This window comes from Carassius gibelio, chromosome A14, assembly GCF_023724105.1.
Source record: "Carassius gibelio isolate Cgi1373 ecotype wild population from Czech Republic chromosome A14, carGib1.2-hapl.c, whole genome shotgun sequence".
Classification (NCBI taxonomy): domain Eukaryota; kingdom Metazoa; phylum Chordata; class Actinopteri; order Cypriniformes; family Cyprinidae; genus Carassius; species Carassius gibelio.
In genome coordinates this window covers 12544271-12572013 of record NC_068384.1, presented here as the reverse complement: position 1 = coordinate 12572013, position 27743 = coordinate 12544271, and the positions used below count along the sequence as shown (strand labels likewise).

At 35.9% G+C, this 27743-nt stretch overlaps 2 protein-coding genes and 1 long non-coding RNA gene across 19 annotated transcripts; 1 reads left to right on the top strand and 2 right to left on the bottom strand.

The window, feature by feature from the left end:
• Positions 1-175: 175 nt before the first annotated feature.
• Positions 176-27649, bottom strand: LOC128027521 (uncharacterized). 11 transcript variants are annotated; one of them, XR_008186748.1, is made up of 6 exons: positions 27636-27646; positions 26245-26305; positions 2372-2591; positions 1973-2119; positions 1789-1881; positions 176-1256 (listed from the first exon to the last, which is right to left on the bottom strand). It is a non-coding gene; the product is annotated as an uncharacterized LOC128027521 (long non-coding RNA). The 11 variants fall into 11 exon arrangements; XR_008186747.1 differs by lacking the exons at positions 2372-2591; positions 27636-27646 and adding exons at positions 25599-25818; positions 26884-26952; XR_008186741.1 differs by lacking the exon at positions 27636-27646 and adding an exon at positions 26884-26952.
• On the top strand, positions 6518-10127 carry LOC128027520 (phospholipase A and acyltransferase 3-like). Of its 6 annotated transcripts, none has more exons than XM_052615218.1 (6): positions 6518-6693; positions 6774-6815; positions 7182-7240; positions 7627-7729; positions 8031-8299; positions 9595-10127. In XM_052615218.1, the coding sequence occupies exons 3-6, from the start codon at positions 7226-7228 to the stop codon at positions 9706-9708; spliced, it is 501 nt and encodes a 166-aa protein (XP_052471178.1). In that variant the 5' UTR covers positions 6518-6693; positions 6774-6815; positions 7182-7225; the 3' UTR covers positions 9709-10127. The 6 variants fall into 6 exon arrangements, with proteins under 6 accessions (XP_052471178.1, XP_052471177.1, XP_052471176.1 ...); XM_052615216.1 differs by having other exon boundaries at positions 6519-6693; positions 6782-6815; positions 7621-7729; XM_052615214.1 differs by having other exon boundaries at positions 6520-6693; positions 7621-7729.
• LOC128027519 (N-terminal kinase-like protein) lies at positions 10924-19367 on the bottom strand. Of its 2 annotated transcripts, XM_052615212.1 has the most exons (19): positions 19212-19367; positions 18960-19097; positions 17968-18108; positions 17560-17682; positions 17247-17467; positions 16975-17065; positions 16677-16832; positions 15991-16149; positions 15764-15871; positions 15525-15638; positions 15165-15320; positions 14875-15063; positions 14674-14749; positions 13250-13444; positions 13060-13118; positions 12844-12924; positions 12154-12495; positions 11941-12019; positions 10924-11796 (listed from the first exon to the last, which is right to left on the bottom strand). In XM_052615212.1, exons 2-19 carry the CDS (start codon positions 19065-19067, stop codon positions 11672-11674), a joined length of 2523 nt encoding a protein of 840 aa, XP_052471172.1. In that variant the 5' UTR covers positions 19068-19097; positions 19212-19367; the 3' UTR covers positions 10924-11671. The 2 variants fall into 2 exon arrangements, with proteins under 2 accessions (XP_052471172.1, XP_052471171.1); XM_052615211.1 differs by lacking the exon at positions 19212-19367 and having other exon boundaries at positions 18960-19116.
• Positions 27650-27743: the final 94 nt, after the last annotated feature.

Sequence of the window (27743 nt, the reverse complement as noted above, 5' to 3'; positions counted from 1 at the left end):
ACTTTGTCTTAATGTTTTTCCTTTGTATTAACTTAATTATTTTACTTTCTATCTAACCAAATATCCAAACAAATACAATTTAAAATATTGATATATGAAAAAAAAATTTTACTTTCAGAATGTGTAATTTTATCAACTAAGATGAATGACTTCAAGCATCAAACATTTGGCAATTTATTTTGTCATAATACAATTTTTTTTTTTTTTTTTTACAATGTGTTCAGTATCCTGATACAAATACACACTAACAATATAAACACATCATAAACTTGACAATTTTTGTCATAAAACATTTCTACAATGTGTACAGAATTTTTATAAAAACACATTGTGCATTGACACACTGGATACAATGTAAATTCACCATAAGAATCAGTTATGGTTTCAAAGAGAAACATACAATCTTTCCATGAACAGTCTGTTCAGATCTGACTACACAATCAAACATTTAAAATTCTGTAATCATTTCCATGAACTGTCAATCAGAACTGACTACACAAATCAAACCTTTAGAAGTTAAAACAAGTTTGGCCCAAAAACTGCTTTAAATTGGGCAGTGTAAAACAAAACACTTTTAATAAAACACCTACCAAATTAGCCAATGGTAGAAATAAAAAAATAAATTGAAATTTAAAAATAAATTTTCACCTTCATGGAATAGTTTACCCAAAAATGAAACTTCTCTCATAATTGTCGAAATGTCTCTGAACCAAATGTAAAGTTAAATACTTGAATAGCTTAAGGATGATTAAACAACGTAAGAATTTTTATTTTTGGGAAATCTATTTAATTGACCCTAGATAAAACACAATTTAACCAAGATAAAACAAATCCGGTTTAGTAAACAGTAGTACAGTTAACTTTGTATAAAAGGATTTATACGGTCCAACATCTTCAAAGAAACATATCATCAGAAGAACACTGTAGCTGAGTCAAAGGAAACAAATTCATTCCTGCAGCTTTGAAGAGAGGTTCTGCACCCTTCGGCTCATCTGCTTACTCTCTATGTCCATGATTCTTTTTTGAAAGGCCTCAAAGGTGTATTTGAGTCCTTCAGGATATTTTAAGTTCAGTGCATAAATGAGTCCAAACATCATGGCACAGGCACATGCAACAGAGGGCAACACATTGAGTACTTCCACACCGTCAATGACAATGGAAATGTCCAGTGCACGACTAGCATCAGTTTCACGGATCACAAAAAACGCCATGGTGGTCTTTTCAAATTCTCTCTCTGCTTCCTCCCTCTGGTCAGCCTAAAAACATAGGAGAGAGTAAATTGAGGGACTGTGAAAAAAAAAAAAATATCCCTTCATCTGAAAATTACAAAATTTATTTAGCTTTCCTACTATGGAGATCAATGTAGAGCCCAAACATCTGTTGCTAACTTTCATTAAAATATCTTCATTTGTGTGCAGCATAAAAATAAAATGTAAACGGCTTATTGCAAAAGTAGAGTATGTGATTACTATTTTTGGGTGAAGACGTACTTTTACACTTTCTTTAGCTTTGAAAATGCTTTTAAACACTTTGTACAAGCAAACGCTCGTACAATGTGTTGACCATTGTAGATAATCAGACATATTCGTGGAAGAAAGTCACACAGGCTGATGTGTAAATGATAACACAATTACTACTATAAAGTGATATGTCACTACCAAATCGAAATTTAGTTAGGATGCTTTTAGGGCGAGTAAAACATAGGGAAATGTTGATTTGGTAGTGAAATATAACTTTAAGGCAAACATGGTTGTAGAAGATTTCAGTAGTTTACATTGTCTACATTACCTGGTATTCTTTGATCAGACAGCTTGCATCTTTACCAAGTTATGTGATCAGGCACTTCAGCAGGCACTCTCTTCTGATGTCTATGTCCAAACTCTACAAAATGTTCAAGATGTATTGTTTTTATTAGACCAATACACTACTAAATTGATCGCCACAAGCAAATTTGTTTGCATGTAACCAATACCTGATCCATAACTTTAATAGTGTCCTTGGTTTTTTCACGGAGGGCTCCACCTTTGCTCCTAATAACCTGGAGAAGCTGAGAGCTGTCTGTCCAAAGAGGCCATAAATCTTGATTGTAAAGGTAAGGTTGTGATGCGAAAAAATTAATCTGTAAGAAAGAGAAACAGAAAATATACTTCTTGGAGAAAAAAAAAAAAAAAAGATTTTACTTTGAGAACTAGTTGTAAAAGACATATGCACACAATGCATTAAACAACAAAACGTATAATTAGGGCATCAAAGACATTTTCAAAAACACTACATACTAAACTCCAATGGTAAAACCTATGGTAATTCCAATTTAAGTCATTTTAAAGTTTTAGTACATTTTAAAATTTTTCAATAAAATAAATGCTTTTACCTCCTCTTGTTGAAACAGAGCTGGCCATCTTTCTTGCAGATCTTGAACACTAGGTTGGTTTTCCACAATCTCTTGTCTCTCCAATAGGTAGGGATGGGATATGATTGGCCTCACCATGTTTAGGTCGTTTAACATTTTTTGCTGGAAAAGCATGGCCTGAGGCTTTGGTTTTCAGAGAATTTACCAAATACTCAGGGCATCCGAGACCTTTCAACTGTCACTAAAGACACAAGGAACAGTTTCATTATTTTTCAGGTGCTGCCCAATATGATGGAAATAGTCTTTAAATGATGATGTGTGTTTGTATTCACAAAGCAAGCATTTATAAGTTGTCAATTCATCTTTTTGAGAGGGATGCTGAGGATGCCTCCTTGACACATGGCTCTTCAGAGAACTCCAAGTTTTAAATGAACAAGGACAGTCTGAATAAACGCAAGGATAAGGATGACGATGTCCAAAATTCCTATGATCAAGCTTAAAATGTTTGAGAAGCTCAGAACGCTTGGCTGTGGAGACACCACAATCTTTGCATTTCCACATTGAGTTACTTGCCAATGAGAATGGTGAGGTAGAGCATAGGAGAGAAGAAAGATAAATAACAAAACTTATCCTCCAAAGCAAAAATTAAATGGTGCAAATTACTTACGTTTTTCATGTGACTGGATTATTCAAAACCTGTCCTAATTGTTGTTCAGCAGTACCCCGTCCTACAAAAGACAAGTGAATTAACCACCTGGCTCACATAAACAGATCACTTCTTTGCGAGTATGCTGGTCGACACAATGAGTTAAAATAAGTGTTTAGGCATGTCACTAAAGACATGTGTTTGGGCCTTCATGTAAAGCTAATGTTAATCATGAATGAGAGACCATACAAGTAAGCAGAGCAAATAACTTGCGAACATGAGTTTCATAAATCAATAAAAATCATCATAATATATACCTTCATAAAAACGTTAAGTCTATACAAGTGTCTGAAGCGTGCATGTACTTTATACATGTAACTAGCTGTACAGTATTGCACTCCAGCATACCCGAAACAGTCTTTATACTACGTTTCAATATCAATCCATCTCACCTCAAGCAGTTTTCTTGTATTATGTTATTTCCACTCGGTTTAACATTGCAATGAGGGAAACGTGTAAACCTTCTAAACGATTTAGAGCAGTCAAACTAGTACGCTAATACTAACCGTATGTAAAACACCAGTACAACATAACATTTTATGAAATCATACGAGTATAATGTTAATAATACGGCCCAGACGTACGTTTAAAATTACTTACCAATTTTCTTTATTCACGTTTTACCACGCCGAGTTCATCCATGCGGTTTAACAAGATGGCAGAATGCTGAACGTTCTCACGCATGACCATGGATTACGTTATAAATCACGTGACAATGGGAACCAATATTTTAAATTTCAATTTACAGAAATGTATACTTTACACTAACAATACATTATTTTAATTTTAAATTGACCAAATATTTACATAACACTGATGGCTAGACAGAAAATGTAATGTTTTGAGTTCTTTAGAGTAATGACATGCCTTGTGCACCTTTTCTCAGTGTATTGACTCAAATCTAATGTACTCCCAAAAGTTTACACTCTCTTAATTCATAAGTCACTGTGTTATATTTAAGCTCATTAAGACGGAAATTTACGACATATTTTGTGTATATATTTTACTATTCAAACGTCAGGAGACAGTACTGACGCTGTGGGTCTCGTGCGCGTGCCTCCAGTGTACAAGCACAGAAAGCTGTTGTGGGATTAACGATTTCAGTTCTGTTTCGCGGCTAATAGCGGTTTTAAAATAATCAAGCTCTTAATTTTTCATTGATCCATGCTTCTTTGATCACTCTAACGTGTCAGTAACTTCATGCAATCCGCCCAATTAAAGATGCGTGGGTGTATGTACATATAACAAAACACACCCATAAAACAGTAAACTTATTCAAAAGCACCATATAACATTACATATTTATCAGATGCAGTTACAGTAAATTAAAGCTTTTTTGTATAGTTACTCACCAATATTGTGGAACTGCTGTCAGCCGCAGTCTGGATGCGAGGAAAACAAGATGGCCGTCGATCGTAAAATTCTCAAACCCAACCTCGATTACGTCAGTGGTCACGTGGTTTACACAGAACGCAAAATTATTGATTTGATGTGTAGCAAATAGTTTAAATTAAACCAACAAAACTTAGATTTACTTTAAATGTAAGTAAATAATTTACTTAAGCTCAAGAACAAGACAGAAAATTAAATAATTTAAGTCGGATTAAGTATAAAATGTGCTTTAGAGTAAAGACAGGGCTGTTGCACTTTTTTCAGTGTACTTCCAGCAGGATAATAAACCATGTCACAAAGCTTAAATAATCTCAGACTGGTTTCTTGAACAAGACAATGAGTTCACTTTACTCAAACACCTCCACTGTCACCAGATCACAATCCAATAGAGCAGCTTTGGGATGTGGTGAATGGGAGATTTGCATCATGGATGTGCAGCCGACAAATCTGCAGCAAGTGTGTGATGCTATCATATCAATATGGACCAAAATCTCTGAGGAATGTTTCCAACACCTTGTTGAATCTATGCCACGAAGAATTAAGGCAGTTCTGAGAGCAAAAGGGGGTCCAACGATAGGAAGGTGAACCTAATAAAGTGTCCAGTGAGTGTGTGTATATATATGCACACACACACACACACACACATTTCAAATTACCTTCCAAGAGCTTTTGTAAATTTCTATTACAATCAAACATTTATTGATTTGGACTACACTTGTCATACATTTGCAGAACTGTATATTTCATGCCTATAAATACTTAAAACCTATTCAGAATGAACAAGCCAATTTAATTACAGTTCAAATTTACCACAAGTTGTTCCTTTAAAGGGATAACACAGTTTAATGCAAACAGGACTAAAGTCCATAAACTGAAGAATTGTTTCAAAGGTTGTCGGTAATTTGTATGACTGCTCACCTGTAATTGTTTAGAGTCAGATGTCTGCATAGTTGACAAAAGATTCCCCTCGAACATAGCAGACATCATTTATTCAGTAAATACAGAATTACTACAAATGGTGAAATGTGAGGGGAGAGTGTCGATTTTAACCATTTCAGTGTCGTCTCAATGACAGTTAAGCTCAACTGCATTTGCTCAAATAGCAATAGAAAAACTCCACAATAGTGTTTTCTTAGCCCCACATGAGCCAAAAGTGCAAAATAAGTCGACTTTCTCAACAACACAGCGACGAATCGACGAGTCACTGTGGAAACGGATGCTAAGAAAAGGTTTCTTTCTTCTTCTTTTGTTCAGTGGTCATACATGCTTATTAGTGCATAACGCAACTAATAGAGGTTGTGCAATCATTTGTAGCCTATTATTTTTTTTCCGTTTAATCTTTACTCCTTGAGAATATGATTTATATTGTTAGCTTGAAGTTAATTATTAAGTCATATCAGATAGCTATGAGATAATATAAAATGCATTTAAAATGCATACATTTAATTTACATTTAATTTAATAAAATTTAATAAATATATAAAATATAATAAATTAAACATTACCTTGTCATAGTGTTTTATAATTTATACAGATGACTGTTATATATGCCAATAAATAAAATAACCATTTAAGAATGATATATTACCTTATTTATTACTTATTTTAGCGCTTCATCATTAACACACACACACACACACACACACACACATCCACACACACACACGTTTGTTTTTGTGAAAAGTGGGGACATCCCATAGGCGTAATGGTTTTTATATTGTGCAAACTGTATATTCTATATGGCCCTACACCAACCCTACACCTAACCCTAACCCTCACAGGAAACATTGTGCATTTTTACTTTATCAAAAAAAAACAAAAAAAAAAACAACAACAACAAAAAACCTTCTATATGATTTATAAGCATTTTGAAAAATGGGGACATGGGTTATGTCCTCATAAGTCACCCTCTCCTTGTAATACCTGTGTCATACCCATGTCATTATACAGAGTTGTGCCCTGATATGTCACAAAACAAGAGCACACACACACACACACACACACACAATACTACGTAATGTGATATTAATGTTGTTTGCAATCTGTCACGCCCACTGAGGGCTCGTCATCACATCACACAAGCGCTGGAGTAAACTAACTAACCCTGGAACAGAACCTGATCCGGAGCAGGTTATGTTCAGAGAACGAGTTACTTTTTTTATAATTTTACATACCCTGAAAGTAACCTCCGATTTTGGAACCGAGAGCTGACGTTATCCGCTCTGTAATCCTCAAACATACCCGGGTATGTCAGTGTCACATAACTTGCTTTTTGGAATATCCCAAGCTGGTTAGTTTAGTCTATTGATGTTATGTTTGCTTCAGACATACAGGGATCGTAGCTCACGGACACAAACATCTTTATTTGTAAGTATGATTCATTAGTTAAAGACCACAGGTTTAATTACGATCTCGATCACGGAATGAAGACTATGAGAGCCTGAATTGATTACTTGTCAACTTGGTCCTGCAAAACTGATGATGTTTTTTCGTTTTTGTTTGAATTTTCTATTGCCGATGCTCCAACCTATTATATTCTCTTAAATAGAAACGTGATTAATGTAATTTCCAGAATATGTCGCACATTTGTTGCCATTTAAAAGTCATTTTTTTAGGTAGCCTAAATAAAGACCATGCATTAATCTAAGTTTAAAGATTAATTTTGTGATATCAAAAGCATCTTAATATCATGTGGAACTAGGCCTAAATGTCAGTTTATGTGTCTCTCCTAAGAATATTCGAGTTAAAACAAGAAGAACAGTTTTTTGGGGGTTACCATGGCACCGACAAAGGTAAATGTATTTTAATAATCTGAAACGAACTGAAAGACTGTAATGTAACATTAACATTGAATATATCATTATAGTGCTTTTGTTATTGATGAAACTGGAGTATTTGGTACCATTGCACAGTTATGTATGTTAATTGCACAAGTGCTATTAAAGCGAGTGTTCAAAAACTGTATAAAACAGGATTTTGTATTCAAAGCCAAAGAGCTAACAAGCTCTTTGAGCTTGATAGTTTTAGCAAAAAAGCTCAAGCAAACACACTTTCGTTTTTGTTTTCTTTTTATCTATTCACAAGTGCAATTATATCTTATCTGGTTAGTCAAACAGTATGATATTATTGTCAGTCTAAATGGCTCTTGACAACATCTGATGTTGTTTCCTAGTACAAGAAAAAGCCAGAGCCCGGAGACCTCATCGAAATCTTCAGAGGTTTATACCAGCATTGGGCTATTTATGTTGGTGAAGGTTATGTGATTCACCTGGCACCACTCTGTGAGTATTTCACATGCCTCATATGAGGTCTGTTGAGCTTAAATTGCATTCAGTCTGAAACACAGCACACACAAATACCAGCGAACACCTTTGTTGGGTTTTGTCTGTCGACATTGGTCGGGTTTGTTATTCAGTCAGCGTGTCTTTTGGGACAGTGTGAACACAGTTGTTTTACATACAATTCTAAATCCAAAGGCCAACTGGTTTGTTGGTGTTTGTCTGTGGGGTGTGAATTGACCTTTAGTCTCATGAAACCGAATTTCATGAAACTGTATTTCCTTGTCCTGTTCTTTCTCTATAGCTGAAGATGCTCAACCTGGACCCTACAGTATGATGTCAGTATTATGTGAAAAAGCCACAGTGAAGAAAGAGGAACTTTATGAAGTAGTTGGGAATGATAAATACTCTATCAACAATCTTCTGGATGAAAAATATGAGCCACGTCCTGTTCGAGAGATTCTACGGGATGCACACAGATTTTTAGGAAAAGAACTTACGTATTGTGTCTTTAGAGAGAACTGTGAGCACTTTGTTACGGAGTTGAGATACAGAAAACCACAGTCCTGCCAGGTACAGTTTGAACATCACAGAAGTATTAAGATTAAGTGACATGGCATCTGATGTACAGAAGCCACTGGCACATGCCTCTATGCTCCGTGTCACATCCGGGGACAGTTCTGGTTTTCACTGACATGTGTCAGTGGAGAGTGGCATGTATAACGTAGACTGTGTAACACACACTTAACAGCAGAATGGTATTTAACTGATGATATTTTTTGGTCTGACATAGGTTTAATTACATAGTGTTATCTGTTAATAATAATAAAACAATCAAATTTGTTAATTTTTACAACAACCATCAGGCTTCTTCATGTGTCTTAATATTTGTTTTGTCAAATATGTTTTGCATTTATTATACATTTAGTTATATATAGCCTACTTTTTACTAAACATTTAAATGCATATTTTAAATATGTATGTAATAAGAAACAAAAAAAGTTGCTAGCTGCTCACTGAATCCAATGCATACTGGAAAAGCCTAGTTAAAAAAAAAAAAAAAAAAATTATAAATTGCATCGTGCAAAAAGGTTTTGTTTGTTTTCCAAGTATCTCCTTGGCTCTATGCACCTTTCCTATTTTGAGCACTACAATTTTTTCTAAATATATATTTAATGTCCGTGACACTGACTCAATCCATTGGCACGTCATTTTCCTCAGTTGATGACAGTTGTGACATATGCAGCTATACTAATTGTGGCAGAAAACCCTAAATAAATAGACATGCTTACAGATTTTTAAATAAATGTTAATTATACATATTTACAAGTTATAGTTTTTTTTTTTCAAACATGTGTGCCACTAAATGTTGTGTAATACTAATGCTATTGTATGTTGCTGATCACGCAAAAAAAAAGGACAAAACAAATATTAAACACATGAAGAAGCCTAAGTTGTTATACAAATTAACTCCACGATGTAAACGTATCATCAATTAAATACCGTTCTGCTGTTAAGTGCGCATGTTACACAGTCTACATCAGGGTTCCTCAAATCTTGCCCTGGAGGGCCAATGCACTGCAGAGTTTAGCTCCAGCACTGATCAAACGCAACTACTTGTGATTTTCAGGTGTGTTTGATTAGGGTTAGAGCTAAACTCTGCCAGATTTGAGAATCCTTGGTCTTTATTATACAGTACTCCGGCTGGCCCCAGCAGTGTCACTGCCTCAACAAACAGTGACGTTCTGCGACAATCATCAGCACATATCAGTGTCACCTGGTTGCTAATGGCTTCTGTTACTGGAACAGTGATGTGTGCTCCTCTTATACAGTGAATTAATTTAAATAATTTCTGCCCATTCTCATAGGTGCAGAAAGCGGTGGAGATTGGTGTTGGTGTCGGTCTTGCTGCAGCAGCTTCTTTTGGAGTTCTTGCTGCTGCTGCGGCCATATTTGGTTCAGAAGACAAACAGAAACAGTAAAGACTGGGAAATGAAGAAGTGAAAGCACAGTTGCCTTTGATATTTAAAGTCTGTAAATTGTTTACTGCATTTAATGGAAATCATTTAAACATTTAATGTATGGATTAGGCAGGCTTAGTTTTATGAGCAGAAATGGAAATATTCATAAACAGAACATAAGAGATTTTCAGCACTCAAACAAAATCTCATCTGTTCTCTTAGGTAGACAGCTCTGTTCGGTTTGATAACAGTAGTGCATTTTGCTATTGATAAATCTTTGCCTGAAGGGGTTTTAAAAATAATTTCTTCTGGTTTTCTAATAACATTTCAAGTATTTAATAACCATATAATCAAAAATAGCAAGCTGAATACTTAACCAAATAATCCTAAAATAAACTGCCATGTTTCTATTTTTGTGCCATTAAATATTTGACATTATATACTAGGTGTTTCTGTACATTTCTTAATGTGATTATACTATACTAGCATATCTTAAATGCTACTTAATTCTGTAGTTCTGTGGTGCAAGATTACCATTTACACAAGAAAATCAGAATCAAAAAACACAATGACTCTTCAATAACATCCATTAAGACAAGAATCAGCTACATAATGAAGGTAATATAACATAACAACCATACTGTGACTGTTTTTTGCCACAACTTCTTAAACATTTACAAATATAGCACTGGCCAAAGAGAAGGAAATGAGATTGCATGAATTAATCCTACTGTCCAGCAGTTGAAATTTAAGAAATCTTCCTTCGGGAGTTGTTTATTTTTCCATTTTAAATTACAGTGTTATAATAAATATGGTTATAGTATAAATTGTAATAATTAATAAACTGGGCTTCAACACCTTTCAACCAATAACATTTCATGACTTTACCCTCACCCAGTCCTTATCATTCCTACACAAAGTTTTTTAGAAATACTTTTTTTAGATTTTATATAGAAATTATTTTATAGACAACTCAGTCAATTAAATATTTTAAAGCTTAGCACAACCAGTGGTTTTTCAGGCCTGGGAATTATATTAAAATTCCTTTATTTCTAGATTTGTCACTTTAAATCTGCATTTTCAGGGTGACATTGCACCACTAACAATCAAGCAAGCACCTCATCTTCAGTATTTTTGGAAGGCAATTGTGTTTCTGGCAGTTTAGTGAGACTTTTTGTTACAACTTAAGTTCTGTGAAGCATAGCAATTTTTAGCAACAATATTCTGTACGGCACATTTAAAAAACAGACTGTTCCTCTTTTATTATAATACACATGAAGTTGGATTTTACATCTGGGTGTACAGTACATTAATTGCCCCTTCTGAAAATATTGCACCAGATTTCACAGACTGTCTCATTAACTAAAATCCTCTGTTGATTAGTTTATTTTACAACATAAGCAGTACCACCAACTAGGAATGCAAGAGAAGGCACGAACCAGAAATAATAACCACATCAACCCTCACCCTGTCCTGTGGCAAACAGAAAGAACAATGTTACTATGTTTTTTGGTCAAGTGAATCCTGTTTTGAAAATGTTTGTCTGTATGGCATTGTACCACCTAGGATCATGTTTAAGTAACAACTAACATGTTTTCTCTGCATCATCCATTTTCATTTGTCCTCAAAGACCACATTCAGGGCAAAGTGGTCCATAATAATGCATAATCAATGTACATACATACAAAGATATCTAGGATTATACGGTTCAAATTTCCCTTGACTCCTAATAATCAAACCAGTGAGTTCATGCACACTCAGTAAACTATGATATTGTGTAATATTAAAATCATGGTGCTGTGGAGAGGAATATCATAGTTTAAGATGTGTTAGCTGTTCCTCAGTCAGCAGACATGGCTGAATTTGAGTTCTTCCAAGTTGCCCAGCGTACAGACAGCTGTGAGAATCAATCAAGGAATGTTTCTTTAAAATCTTGCAGTCCCTTCGTCTTCAAAGAGTCAATGATCTGGTGTACCTCCAGTGCTCAGTCCAGTTTGCGTGCGCCCAGTTTGAGAGGACCCTTTGCCGCCTTGCGCTCTGCCCGTTTGGCCTCCAGCTCCTTCCGCCGCTCTTCACGTTTCTTCTTTGCTAATTCTGCTTTACTTAAACCTGATGGAAGTCAAAGTATTGTTATTTGGAATCTACCTTCTATTTTCTCTAACAGCAAAAACAAGAATGAATCTGCATTGTAATATGCTGGTTTAAATGCCTAAACTGGACAAAAAAACAACAACAAAAGAAAACGCATCTGACCCTGATCTCCCTCTAGTGACTCCCAGTTTTCTTCTGTTCCCCAGTCCCCTGTACTGTCTGCATCCCAGCCATCAGACTTCTGTGTACAAAAAAAAACAAAAAAACATCATACATAAACATCCTTCTTTGGTAGGGGACCATAATCCAGAATTCCAGATTTGCACCACCTTTAGCAATTTACAAGTAAAGGAAATACCTCCACCAGAGCCTTACCATAGTACTTTGATGTGACACACTGGACAGGAGATCAGATGTTGTTGATTTTCCTTCGGCTCCATCCCGGTTATAATCATTGGCCAATCCTCCCACTTCCTGCGCAGAGCTAAATCTGGCACTCTTCGGAGCTCCGGTTGAGGCTTTATTTCGAGATGTTGGGGTGAAACTCTCAGCCAGGTTTCCATCCTCATCCCAGTCATTACCCCAGCCCTCATCAGCTGGTGAACTTTGACCCTGACCATCTGCGTCTTTCTCATTTGACCAGCTGTCGTCGGCATCCCAACCAGAGCTCCAATCAGAACTCTGCTTCTTGACTGCCTCAGAGGTCTTCCGGGCCACCTATGGAAACATAACAAGAGTAGATCAGCACTATTAAAGTAAAAGTGACACATGGTGTCCAGCACTCTGAATATTTTTAAGTATGTTTATAGTACAAGTACATTGAAAAATCTAACCTCAGACAACCACTAATATAGCAAATGAACATGGTTAAAAACCTGTGAAGTATTTCCATTTAGTAAATAGAAGTAGGGTATTTATCGCCCATATGTATTGTGCACCCCTAAATATAAGTGTGGTTACTGTATGTATGTCCTCAATATTTACACAAAGCATAGCACTAAAGAAAACAGTAGGATAAAAGTTATATTTTATTAGAAAAAAGCTACACTCATGCAAATCACTTACATTGCTTTTCTTCTGTGTTGAGGACATTGCCGACAAATCAGAATGCCAATCGTCTGGATCTGTTTGTACTTTCTCAGGGTCCTGTGGGTGCACAAAGACAAGGAATTATTCAAAAAGTTCTCAGTATTTATGAGTAAGATAACTTCTAACACTATAAAATGTCAAGTACTGAAAAAACAACAGTGACTTTAGATCATTTGAATAATTCTCATTCACCTCAAGGCTTCCCCAGTCTTCATCATCCCACCGATCCCCTTCTGGCTCCACTGTCATTTCTGTCGATAACAGGAAAAGAGGAGAATGATAACAGAGAAAAGACATTCATGATGATGTATTCATCTGACAAATGTGACCTCTAGAGGGAACAGCCTTTGAAATGAGACATAGCTTTTGTCTTGTTGCACACCTTTGTTCGCAGTATTTGTGGGTACTGGTCCAGCAACAGGTTGAGGGGTGGGGCTGTTCTCAGCAGGTGATGCCTCCGAACCAGCCGGAGCATTTCGGATAAGTTTGGAGGTGAGAGAGGAGACCCCGGTTACCGCCCATCCTGCCCATGTGGCAGCTGACCCACCTGTCTGCGCCAATGCAGTCACATCCTTCTCTGCGATTGAACCATTTCATTATATTAGTGTACATTCTTTATTCAATTACCTTCATTTGAGAAGACTAGACATTTTTTCATTTTTAAGAACTAAACCTTAAGAGCTAAATGTGCATAATCTAATTTTGAGCTACAGACAAAAAAAAAAAAAAAAGAAAAAAAAAGAAGTCCAAAATTTATTTTTTACATTTAAATGAGTCTGAACCAGTGAAATGTGATGTTCAAACCCATGTTGATGTAAGCAAAACGAATGCAGTGACTGACCAATCCAATTTCAAAATATGTCTTATTGGAGTATTCACGCAAAAATCTGTTATGTCTTAAGTGAATGTTTGGTTAACGGTTTGGAAAAACCATCTGATGTGTAACATTATTTGGATCTGTGCATTACAGTAGGTCTTAATATATAGGCTGTTTGTCTCAATGTTAATTTAACAATAAAAGAAAAGAGAATCACTCGCTGCTCTTGATTGAACTGTTTTTGTAGTTTTAATAATCTACTTATTTGTAATGAACACAGTATAGTGATTTTTACATTTGATTAGCCTATTTGTTTTTCTTACTTGAATGCTTCGGTTTATATGCAGGATGAAAAAGTAATGCACTATTGAATTTTTCTGATAATATATTTGTTCTACTGTTTATTTGCATCTTTATTCTAATTTTTAATAACAAAGATACAAAAATAGCTATATTGTGATTATTAATATATTAATACATTTTAAGAAGTGAAGGAAAATATGCAACGTTGCTAGCTGATTTTGCTTTGTAACCTTTACAAAACTTTAAAGCCTGTGAAAAGGGAATTGAGAGAATGGTTTCTAAATACATTATAAATATTAGAAATGTACTGCTTAAAGAGACTACATGGTTTCAGCATTTGAGAGTATAGAATACTCAAGATTTTGATAACTTATTTTATTTACTTGCCTTTTTTTTATCATTTAAATTTGGCTCAGTTTTTAATAACACATTTGTCTGTGGTGTGACAAACACAGAACACATTTAATATTGCTTTACATGGACTTTAACTCGATTTTTCTCAAAACTGACTTTGCCGACTCTATCGTCTTGAAACACATGTAGCGCAGTCACAACAAAATATACATAATTCTGATAGTTTTCTTATGGAGATTGTGAAAATACAAAATAACTCATTTTTGAACATTTGCTCATTGTGACTTATTTTGCCAGCACAGATCACCGATATGCTTATAAAAACATCATACCTATTTCAGCTAGTTTAGAGGGGTCTTCAGAAACAGTCTCCAGCTTAGTGAGGAAACTTTTTATGGCTTTGAATGCCTACAGGAACAGAAATACTTAAGAAATTGTCCATTTCAAAAATGATGGATTAATTCAGAACTACAGAATATATAAATAGATACTTTGTCGAAGTGCTCCTCAGTTCTGCAATGCATTTTCTTTACCTGATCTCTGACGTTTTTGTCTGGGTCCATAGTCAGTGTGCACAGCGTGGGCAGGATCCGATTGGCGCTTTCGGCCACACTGTAGTACTGATGGGTGGCAGCAAATCCCAGCACGCCTGCTGCACGTGAGGCGGGAAACGGGTCTTTAGTTGCTCGTGAGAATGCAGAGATTAAAACACGCTGGCGCATCTGAGAAAAAAAGCATGGGAAAAACAAAAAATGAAGATAGTCATTGAGAGAGAGAAATATGCCTGAACAAGTGAAGGATTATTGGTTTTAGTTGCAGTTACCCCAGCATTGAGGTAGGGGGCAATTTTGCCCAGGCAAACAGTGGTGTTGCAGCGGATGGGACCCTGTTCATCCCGGGCCTGCAGGCGCGCGAAGTGACGCATCAACTCTTGATTTAAATTGGTCTCATTTAATTTAGGGGCCAACAGCAACATAGACTACGGGAGAAATAGAAATTAAAAGAAAAGTCATTTAGAGACACTTTTAAGAGTAATGTGAATAATGCTTATAATGCTAGGGTCATGGGCTTGAATGCAAAGTAAATGGTTCTGCATAAAAGTGTTTGCTAAATGCATAAATGTAAATATATGCCATTATCTGTTACACTGACTGAGTGTCAAAGAGGGGGAGCATACAAATACCTTTACAGTCTGCTCTCGGATGGCAGGGTTTGTGTCTGTGAAGCCATGAACCACGTGTGGAAATATCTGTGAGTTAACTGCGGCTTCATTCAAATACTGAATAAACTGCTCCATCTGGTAAAAAGAGAGACAAGTAGAAAAAAGAACTGAGAAAGTGTGTATGACAGTCAGAGAGTTTGGGTAAGACTAATGTAGAAAACTCTTACGACAGCTACATAAAGCAATGAAGTGAGGTATACCTGCTGTAGCAGTCGTATCCTCATGGCACGGTCAGTAGAGGAGAACATCTTGACTATGACTGGGATGATTTTCTGCTGGTACTCCTCAGCTGTCAAATACTTCCCTACCTAACACAAATAAAATATCCAAACTGTATTAAAGAAACTTGTACCTTTTCGATTGAAATGGTCTGAAGATAATACACCAAATGGGTATGCATTAATGCAATACCAAAAATGGCTAGCACCTTAAATAGCGGTGTGAGGACAACAGCGCCAGCATTGCCAAACTCGAAGGCTGTAAGGAGCTGAGGAAGCACTTTGTGTTTACAGAAATCTTCAGGAAAAGAATCAAGATTCTCACTCAGGTCTTGGAAAAACTGCTGCTTCTCTGCAGGTTCTTTTATCTAAATGAACACACAAACAAACGCGCATTTAGGTGACACTTCCAACCTACTTTTTTAATAACAACATATTAATGAAAACAAACAACACAAACCCGTACACACAACACATACACAAATAGCCTAATCATTCTAGATATTGTTTTCAAGAAGACTTTATCATTTAGACTTCTATATCTGAATTATTAATTTATCACAGCTTATTCATCAATATGAATTACTGGTCAAATATTTGAGGTCAGCAACTTTCTCAGCAGAGGTTTTACGGGTTTGGAACAACATGAGGGTAAGTTATTAATGACATAATTTAGCAAATTAAACTAACCCTTTAAATTGATCAAAGATGACAAAGAGGTTTATAACAAGATTTCTTTTCAATAAATGCTGTTCTTTTGAGCTTTCCATTCATCAAAGAATCTTAAAGAGTGTCAAAAAAAATAAAAATACAACAGCACATGTTTTCAAAACTGGCAATAAGATACATATATATCATATACAGGCTCAGGCAATAACTGTTATCTGTAACTTACCTGTATCTCTTCCAGAAACAGACAGCTCTCCACAAAGCTGTTGTTCATAAAGCCTCCAGGAGATCTGCAGTTCAGTAAGAACCGAGCAGGGTTGGGACGAACCTTTGGGTTTGCTCCCACTAACTCACAGTAATGCGGCACTAACTGCTTTGGAATCTGTAAGAAGTAAAGAAAGTGGTTTGAAAGAGGATAAATAGCTTTAATCCTGTATGTAATAATCAAAACTACTAAAGAAAGTTGTTACTGCACAACTAGTTAAGGCACAATAAGTTAACACTAAGAAAAAATGATCTGGCACCTTGCCGAGAGATCGCAACGAGGAGGCACGTGGTAAACTTCCATTAAATACTTCCCAAATGAGACAACCGAGGCGCCACACATCCCCTGTCCTGACATCATACAGACACAACAATAAGCTACAGCTCATTAAATATGCATTTTACTAAAACCTTTAAATCTTGATTGAAAGTGAAGTCAGAAAATGTTCTGCATTCAGAAAATTTAATAACCTATAGAAAATGTTTGGGTATGAATAAAGAGAGCTCGAAAACAAAAGATTTCTGCCTGTACCATTTTTCTCCACCACTGCCAGGACTCTCTGGAGGGTCGTATCTCTCTAAGTCGGGGTTGATCACTTTAGGTGGTGGTAAGGAAGTGGTGTCTCCCTGGTCTGAGGTCACATGATCCAACCCTCCTAGTTTCCATTCACCAGCACGGTCCACAAAGACAGCCCACATGCCCATGTTATTATGGTTTAGATGGCAATCATTCACCAAGAAGCTCAGTGCTTTCTGATGGGAAAGGAGTGACAGCAAACAGAGCAATTTAACTAATGAATAAACAACAATTTCATTTTAGTCCGTGTCTTTACTTGACAACTCACCACAATCTGATGAAGGCCCCAGGACACCTCTAAATCACTCGCACCACCCTTCTCCGCCTGGAGCTTCAGATGAGCAGCCAAAGGAGTCACCGGCTCTGTGACAATGTACAAGCTTTTCTCTGTCTGATGTCAAACAGGAAAAGACAGGCGTTTTAATAAAAATTAATTTTTTATAATTACAACTAGGACAAATCTTGACCGTCAAAAGTTTGTGTAACATCTTCCACTAACAGAAAGTGACTAATATATCTCTATACTGGGATTCATGTATATTTCTTAGAATATAAGTCTATAATTGACAAGGGGTTACACTCACAAAGCTCACCCCAACCTGAATAATCCAGAAGACAAGAGAAGGCATTGCTTCAAGAGTCATCATCACACATCATTTCATCATGAGATCCTTACCTCAAGCCCATCTACGTAGGACAAGATGTTGGGATGTCTGAGAGTTTTTGTGCGTTTGAAAGCTGCTTTAGCCAGCTGTGTCTGCTCCTCTGTTCCCTGGGAAACCTCATACACGAAGACTGACACTGGCTCAGCAGTCGTCTAGAATAAAGAGGGGTTAACTTACTAGTTACCTTAAGTTGCAATTTGTCTATATTAGGCAAAGAAGAATAGTGCAATTAGATTTGGAAAACTAGAATGTCCTGTCCTCATTATATTGTATTGACTAGACTTCTAATAAACAAAACCACTGATATATAGCCTTTAGTCAACAACAACAACAACAACAACACAGTAACAAGCCTCCCCTGATGTTTGAGCTGTCTGTGCTGATCAGATGATTATCAGATAGAGATGATCAGATACTGATGCCTGCCAGTAAACTCGGGATAATTATTGATATGACATAAGTGATTCTGGTGAATGCCATGTGATACAGTTATTAATATCGCCTGTCTGGACACGTGTAGAGTAAATAAAAACTATGCAGCTTTCCTCAGCAATTTATATAATCATACACAATATATTAAGTGATGACATTTTAAAACTCCATACAAAATAAAACGAAACACATAAACAAATGAATACTAACGACTGTATTTGGTCATACAATCATAATAAAGCCGTTTAATGTGTCTGCAGTTTTCTGTTGACGTGGCCACAGAAATGTTACATTCTGTGGTAAAAGGATGACAAAAGTAACCTAGTTTCTGTTGTAAATGGTCTTATATTCAAACGAATGCGTCTCCAATGATGTTGAGTCCTGCTTATGAAAACAAATAACCATAAAAAGAATTTCAGTGTGTTTTGAGCTCTCTTTACCTCTACTTTACTGCGCCGTGCTAAGCTGAATCAAACTGTCTCTGGCTGAATGTAGCTAAACTTTAGACCGAGGCTGCAGCGGCCTGCTGCGTCACTAAATGCTTTATATTAATATGTCAAATCATTATTACCTTGCGCTTGCCCCGACTAAGAGTCCATATGCCTGACTTTTCTTGGTTTTCGGGTAAAAGTTCATAATTGAAGTCTTTAATAGGATCCCGTGCGAAAAAGGACCACATCCTTCCCCGTCAATCCAGCCTTTGATGTTGCTGTAGGACGAACAGCGAACCAACAGAGGACGCAACTGCTCATAGCCAACCCAATATTATAAACAAGCAAAGGGATTACTGACCCCCCTGAATCCTTTTCATGGGCGGACTTACCCATAAGCTAGGCGATCGCTTCGGGCCCCCTAAAATGCTTTTCATATATGAGCACACATGAACAGTTGCTGTTTACGGTGTTAATTACCACAACAAAACCGTCCAAGTCCGTGGAGCCGTGTGCACAGCTGCACGCACGGTGAGTACCACGAGCGCTCAGACTTATGGAATGCCACGTATTTATTTTTTATTTTTTACATTTATTTGTATATTTATTTATGTATTTATTTATTTTTTATTTTGGCAGACGTGGCATTCCATACAGACTGACCTCCGACTTCCCCAGCAAACATTTCAGCATTTATCATAGGCCCATGTGTGTCCGGTGTTTCTGTCGACTGAATCGGCCGTGCCATGAATTTATCAGTCTTTTGCATGGCAAAGTCAATTTCTCCATATAAATATTGTACCAAACAGAAGCAGAAAATCGTGCACTTTAATGAGATCGGGTTAGCCAACAACAATTAATTTATTGGCTATTTTACAAATAAGAACAGGGTGGATTCATGACATGGGTAAAAAAATAAAAAAATAAACTAATATATAATTCACACATCATACAAAATTGCGTTGCAGAAAATCCTTTACATGTTTTAAGGAATTCAGAACAGAGCAACATAAAAATGTGCTATATTATTATTTATATTATACAATAATAGTACAAAGTATTACATAGCCTATATATGCCATTATAATGTGTTTTTTAATTTTTTTGGCCGCTGGCCATTTAAAAAAAAAAAACAGCCTAATAATATGTTAACCCTGATAATAATAAAATAAATGCTCCAAACATTTTTCTAAATTTACTTAATGAAAAAAAAAAATTATATATATATATATATATGTATGTGTCCCATTTCCATTACATACAAAACTGAACTATTTTAATAGCTGAAACAGTGTAAGATTTTTTTTCTTTTCTTTTTTTCAAATCCTGCTGGAAAATGAAGTAAGCATCTTCAAAAAGCTGGTCAGCAGATGGAATCATGGAGTGCTGCAAAATTTATTGGTAAATGGGTGCAGTGACTTTGGTTTTCAAAAAACACAATGGACCAACCCCGGCAGATGACATTGCACGTAACACTGGACTTCAAGAAACTTGGGCTATGAGCTTCTCCACCCTTCCTACAGACTCTAGGACCTTGGTTTCCAAATGAAATACAACACTTACTCTCATCTGAAAAGAGGACTTTGGACCAATAGGCAACAGTTCAGTTCTTCTTCTCCTTAGCCCAGGTAAGATTCTGATGTTGTATGTGGTTCAGCAAATTCCTTGACACTTCTGTGTGTGGTTGCTCTTTATGCCTTGACCCCAGCCTCAGTCCATTCCTTGTGAAGTTCACTCAAATTCTCGAATCGATTTTGCTTGACAATCCTCATAAGGCTGCGGTTCTCTCGGTTGGTTGTGCATCTTTTGTTTTCACACTTTTTCCTTCCACTCAACTTTCTGTTAACATGTTTGGATACAGCACTCTGTGAAAAGCCAGCTTCTTTGGCAATTAATGTTTGTTGCTTACCCTTCTTTTAAAGGGTGTCAATGATTGTCTTCTAGACAACTGTCATATCAGCAGTCTTTCCCATGATTGTGTAGCCTAGTGAACCAAACTGAGAGACCATTTTGAAGGCTCAGGAAACCTTTGCAGGTGTTTTGAGTTGATTCGTTTGAGGCCTTATTCTAATTTGTTGAGATAGTGAATTGCTGGGTTTTTGTTAAATGTGAGCCAAAATTATCACAATTAAAAAAAACCAAAGACTTAAACTACTTTATTCTGTGTGCATTGAATTTATTTTATATACGAGTTTCACAATTTGAGTTGAATTACTGAAATAAATAGACTTTTCCTCAACATTTTAATTTATTGAGATGCACCTGTATTTATCTTATTTATCAAAGATTTTAACTAATTTCAGTTTATCTTTTATTTTTTGGTTTGTATTTGTTTTCATAATATCTGGAAATGAAGCAAACACTGCAATTAAACTGACAGCAATCAAAAAAGCCCACACATACAGGTTATTGATGTTGGTTTTTCTACCACATTAAAATAAAAACAAGCAGGTTACAGAATGAAATGAAATAAACACAAGCCCTGAAGAATTCTATTTCATTCAGTATTGTAGTTACATTTTCATGCTACATAGTCATTTAAAGGTCCCGTTTTTCGTGCTTTTTTTAAGCTTTGATTGTGTTTTACAGTGTGCAATATAACATGTTTATTGTGTAAAAAAAAACAGTATTTTTCAAACAATTCACCTATCTGTATACCGCTGTTTTCACTGTCATAAAAACGGGCTCATGACTTCCTTGTTCTATGAAGTCCCTCCTTCAGAAATACGTAACAAGTTCTGATTGTGCCAGCGGTTCCTGTGCTGCGATTTCGACAGCAGCTGAGTGCACGCTGTCCTCCTGGAAACGTGATTAGGCTAGTTTTGGAAGCAAATGGGCAGGATTTGTTTTGAAAACCTGGCAATCCTGATCTGAACGCACGTCCTGGAGATGTACTTATAATCATAGGAGCGTTTTTACTGATGAGCTGCGCATGAAAATCGCATTAAGATTTTTTTGCACAGCCCTGTCATCTAGTTAACAAAGCTAAACAGCGTTGCCCTTTGTTAAATGCACCAACTTAAATAATAAAATACACTTACCGGTTGTGGTCCATAAACAACGAATTCAGACAAAGAGGGAACTGCTTCATCTTTCAATAATCATCTTTGTGCAAATCTGGCATTAAACTGATTGAGATTGAGGATGCTGTCCTCAGCAAAACGTGCTGCACATGATAGTTTTACATGTGGATTATAATTTTCGAGAACCGAGTTAAACATAAATTGTAACCATTAATCTCTAAGTACAGCATCTCTGGGAAGTCCAAACAAAGGTGATTGGACTCCAAGATGAAAATAACAGCATTTCGTCGACATGGCAACAAACGCACTCTTCAAAGGCAACTCTTCCTCCTTCTCCATGCAAGCGCATCAAGACCACGCCCCCTTTTTTGTGTATTCATTTGTGTATTCATTTAAAAAAAGCAAACTTAATAATATTCTAGATTCATTGCATACAAACTGAAATATTTGAAGATTTTTTTTTTTATTCTGATGCTTAGAATTTACAGCTTAGGAAAATTAAAAATTCAGTATCTCAAATATGTTTAATAGGTTTAATTATGCACTCAATACTTGGTTAGGGCTTATTTTGCCCAAATTACTGCTTCATTGCAGCGTGGCATGGAGGCGATCAGCCTGTGGTGTTATTGAAGCCCAGGTTTCTTTGATAGCAGCCTTCAGCTCCTCTGTACTGTTTGTCAGATGTTACTTATCTTTCTCTCACAATACCCCATAGGTTCTCTGTGAGGTTCAGGTCAGTTGAGTTTTCTGGCCAATCAAGCACAGTAATACCATGGTCATCATGCTAAATTTACTTTCATCTGAAAAGAGGACTGTGGACCACTGAGCAATAGTCCAGTTCTTTTTCTCCTTACCCCGGGTGAAATGCTTCTTACATTTTCTCTGGTTCAGGTTTATCTTGGTTCTAGGAATTTGACAGCTGTAGCCCATTTCCTGAAGACATCAGAGTATGGTGACTATTGATGTGCTGACTCCAGCTTCAGTCCACTCCTTGTCCACTCTCACAAGTTCTCAGAATCAGAATCAGAATGATTCTGAAGAATCAGAATGATTCTTCTCTCAGGACCTGAAGTGGGACATTCACATTGACTCCATTGTGAAAAAGGCCCAGCAAAGGTTGTACTTCCTCCGCCAGCTGAGGAAGTTTAACCTGCCACAGGAGCTGCTGAAACAGTTCTACTCCACCATCATTGAATCCACACTGAAAAAAGTGTTTCATTGGATCAAAGTAAAAAAATTGCGTCAACTTGTTACATCTAATTACTTTACTTTTTATCAACTTAAAATTTTTACTTTGAAAAGAATTAACTATCTATTGCTTAGCCAAAGCAAAAAGTATCTCAAAATCAAATAATATTTTTAAGTTCAATGAGATCTCAAATTATACTTTGTCTTAATGTTTTTCCTTTGTATTAACTTAATTATTTTACTTTCTATCTAACCAAATATCCAAACAAATACAATTTAAAATATTGATATATGAAAAAAAAATTTTACTTTCAGAATGTGTAATTTTATCAACTAAGATGAATGACTTCAAGCATCAAACATTTGGCAATTTATTTTGTCATAATACAATTTTTTTTTTTTTTTTTTACAATGTGTTCAGTATCCTGATACAAATACACACTAACAATATAAACACATCATAAACTTGACAATTTTTGTCATAAAACATTTCTACAATGTGTACAGAATTTTTATAAAAACACATTGTGCATTGACACACTGGATACAATGTAAATTCACCATAAGAATCAGTTATGGTTTCAAAGAGAAACATACAATCTTTCCATGAACAGTCTGTTCAGATCTGACTACACAATCAAACATTTAAAATTCTGTAATCATTTCCATGAACTGTCAATCAGAACTGACTACACAAATCAAACCTTTAGAAGTTAAAACAAGTTTGGCCCAAAAACTGCTTTAAATTGGGCAGTGTAAAACAAAACACTTTTAATAAAACACCTACCAAATTAGCCAATGGTAGAAATAAAAAAATAAATTGAAATTTAAAAATAAATTTTCACCTTCATGGAATAGTTTACCCAAAAATGAAACTTCTCTCATAATTGTCGAAATGTCTCTGAACCAAATGTAAAGTTAAATACTTGAATAGCTTAAGGATGATTAAACAACGTAAGAATTTTTATTTTTGGGAAATCTATTTAATTGACCCTAGATAAAACACAATTTAACCAAGATAAAACAAATCCGGTTTAGTAAACAGTAGTACAGTTAACTTTGTATAAAAGGATTTATACGGTCCAACATCTTCAAAGAAACATATCATCAGAAGAACACTGTAGCTGAGTCAAAGGAAACAAATTCATTCCTGCAGCTTTGAAGAGAGGTTCTGCACCCTTCGGCTCATCTGCTTACTCTCTATGTCCATGATTCTTTTTTGAAAGGCCTCAAAGGTGTATTTGAGTCCTTCAGGATATTTTAAGTTCAGTGCATAAATGAGTCCAAACATCATGGCACAGGCACATGCAACAGAGGGCAACACATTGAGTACTTCCACACCGTCAATGACAATGGAAATGTCCAGTGCACGACTAGCATCAGTTTCACGGATCACAAAAAACGCCATGGTGGTCTTTTCAAATTCTCTCTCTGCTTCCTCCCTCTGGTCAGCCTAAAAACATAGGAGAGAGTAAATTGAGGGACTGTGAAAAAAAAAAAAATATCCCTTCATCTGAAAATTACAAAATTTATTTAGCTTTCCTACTATGGAGATCAATGTAGAGCCCAAACATCTGTTGCTAACTTTCATTAAAATATCTTCATTTGTGTGCAGCATAAAAATAAAATGTAAACGGCTTATTGCAAAAGTAGAGTATGTGATTACTATTTTTGGGTGAAGACGTACTTTTACACTTTCTTTAGCTTTGAAAATGCTTTTAAACACTTTGTACAAGCAAACGCTCGTACAATGTGTTGACCATTGTAGATAATCAGACATATTCGTGGAAGAAAGTCACACAGGCTGATGTGTAAATGATAACACAATTACTACTATAAAGTGATATGTCACTACCAAATCGAAATTTAGTTAGGATGCTTTTAGGGCGAGTAAAACATAGGGAAATGTTGATTTGGTAGTGAAATATAACTTTAAGGCAAACATGGTTGTAGAAGATTTCAGTAGTTTACATTGTCTACATTACCTGGTATTCTTTGATCAGACAGCTTGCATCTTTACCAAGTTATGTGATCAGGCACTTCAGCAGGCACTCTCTTCTGATGTCTATGTCCAAACTCTACAAAATGTTCAAGATGTATTGTTTTTATTAGACCAATACACTACTAAATTGATCGCCACAAGCAAATTTGTTTGCATGTAACCAATACCTGATCCATAACTTTAATAGTGTCCTTGGTTTTTTCACGGAGGGCTCCACCTTTGCTCCTAATAACCTGGAGAAGCTGAGAGCTGTCTGTCCAAAGAGGCCATAAATCTTGATTGTAAAGGTAAGGTTGTGATGCGAAAAAATTAATCTGTAAGAAAGAGAAACAGAAAATATACTTCTTGGAGAAAAAAAAAAAAAAAAGATTTTACTTTGAGAACTAGTTGTAAAAGACATATGCACACAATGCATTAAACAACAAAACGTATAATTAGGGCATCAAAGACATTTTCAAAAACACTACATACTAAACTCCAATGGTAAAACCTATGGTAATTCCAATTTAAGTCATTTTAAAGTTTTAGTACATTTTAAAATTTTTCAATAAAATAAATGCTTTTACCTCCTCTTGTTGAAACAGAGCTGGCCATCTTTCTTGCAGATCTTGAACACTAGGTTGGTTTTCCACAATCTCTTGTCTCTCCAATAGGTAGGGATGGGATATGATTGGCCTCACCATGTTTAGGTCGTTTAACATTTTTTGCTGGAAAAGCATGGCCTGAGGCTTTGGTTTTCAGAGAATTTACCAAATACTCAGGGCATCCGAGACCTTTCAACTGTCACTAAAGACACAAGGAACAGTTTCATTATTTTTCAGGTGCTGCCCAATATGATGGAAATAGTCTTTAAATGATGATGTGTGTTTGTATTCACAAAGCAAGCATTTATAAGTTGTCAATTCATCTTTTTGAGAGGGATGCTGAGGATGCCTCCTTGACACATGGCTCTTCAGAGAACTCCAAGTTTTAAATGAACAAGGACAGTCTGAATAAACGCAAGGATAAGGATGACGATGTCCAAAATTCCTATGATCAAGCTTAAAATGTTTGAGAAGCTCAGAACGCTTGGCTGTGGAGACACCACAATCTTTGCATTTCCACATTGAGTTACTTGCCAATGAGAATGGTGAGGTAGAGCATAGGAGAGAAGAAAGATAAATAACAAAACTTATCCTCCAAAGCAAAAATTAAATGGTGCAAATTACTTACGTTTTTCATGTGACTGGATTATTCAAAACCTGTCCTAATTGTTGTTCAGCAGTACCCCGTCCTACAAAAGACAAGTGAATTAACCACCTGGCTCACATAAACAGATCACTTCTTTGCGAGTATGCTGGTCGACACAATGAGTTAAAATAAGTGTTTAGGCATGTCACTAAAGACATGTGTTTGGGCCTTCATGTAAAGCTAATGTTAATCATGAATGAGAGACCATACAAGTAAGCAGAGCAAATAACTTGCGAACATGAGTTTCATAAATCAATAAAAATCATCATAATATATACCTTCATAAAAACGTTAAGTCTATACAAGTGTCTGAAGCGTGCATGTACTTTATACATGTAACTAGCTGTACAGTATTGCACTCCAGCATACCCGAAACAGTCTTTATACTACGTTTCAATATCAATCCATCTCACCTCAAGCAGTTTTCTTGTATTATGTTATTTCCACTCGGTTTAACATTGCAATGAGGGAAACGTGTAAACCTTCTAAACGATTTAGAGCAGTCAAACTAGTACGCTAATACTAACCGTATGTAAAACACCAGTACAACATAACATTTTATGAAATCATACGAGTATAATGTTAATAATACGGCCCAGACGTACGTTTAAAATTACTTACCAATTTTCTTTATTCACGTTTTACCACGCCGAGTTCATCCATGCGGTTTAACAAGATGGCAGAATGCTGAACGTTCTCACGCATGACCATGGATTACGTTATAAATCACGTGACAATGGGAACCAATATTTTAAATTTCAATTTACAGAAATGTATACTTTACACTAACAATACATTATTTTAATTTTAAATTGACCAAATATTTACATAACACTGATGGCTAGACAGAAAATGTAATGTTTTGAGTTCTTTAGAGTAATGACATGCCTTGTGCACCTTTTCTCAGTGTATTGACTCAAATCTAATGTACTCCCAAAAGTTTACACTCTCTTAATTCATAAGTCACTGTGTTATATTTAAGCTCATTAAGACGGAAATTTACGACATATTTTGTGTATATATTTTACTATTCAAACGTCAGGAGACAGTACTGACGCTGTGGGTCTCGTGCGCGTGCCTCCAGTGTACAAGCACAGAAAGCTGTTGTGGGATTAACGATTTCAGTTCTGTTTCGCGGCTAATAGCGGTTTTAAAATAATCAAGCTCTTAATTTTTCATTGATCCATGCTTCTTTGATCACTCTAACGTGTCAGTAACTTCATGCAATCCGCCCAATTAAAGATGCGTGGGTGTATGTACATATAACAAAACACACCCATAAAACAGTAAACTTATTCAAAAGCACCATATAACATTACATATTTATCAGATGCAGTTACAGTAAATTAAAGCTTTTTTGTATAGTTACTCACCAATATTGTGGAACTGCTGTCAGCCGCAGTCTGGATGCGAGGAAAACAAGATGGCCGTCGATCGTAAAATTCTCAAACCCAACCTCGATTACGTCAGTGGTCACGTGG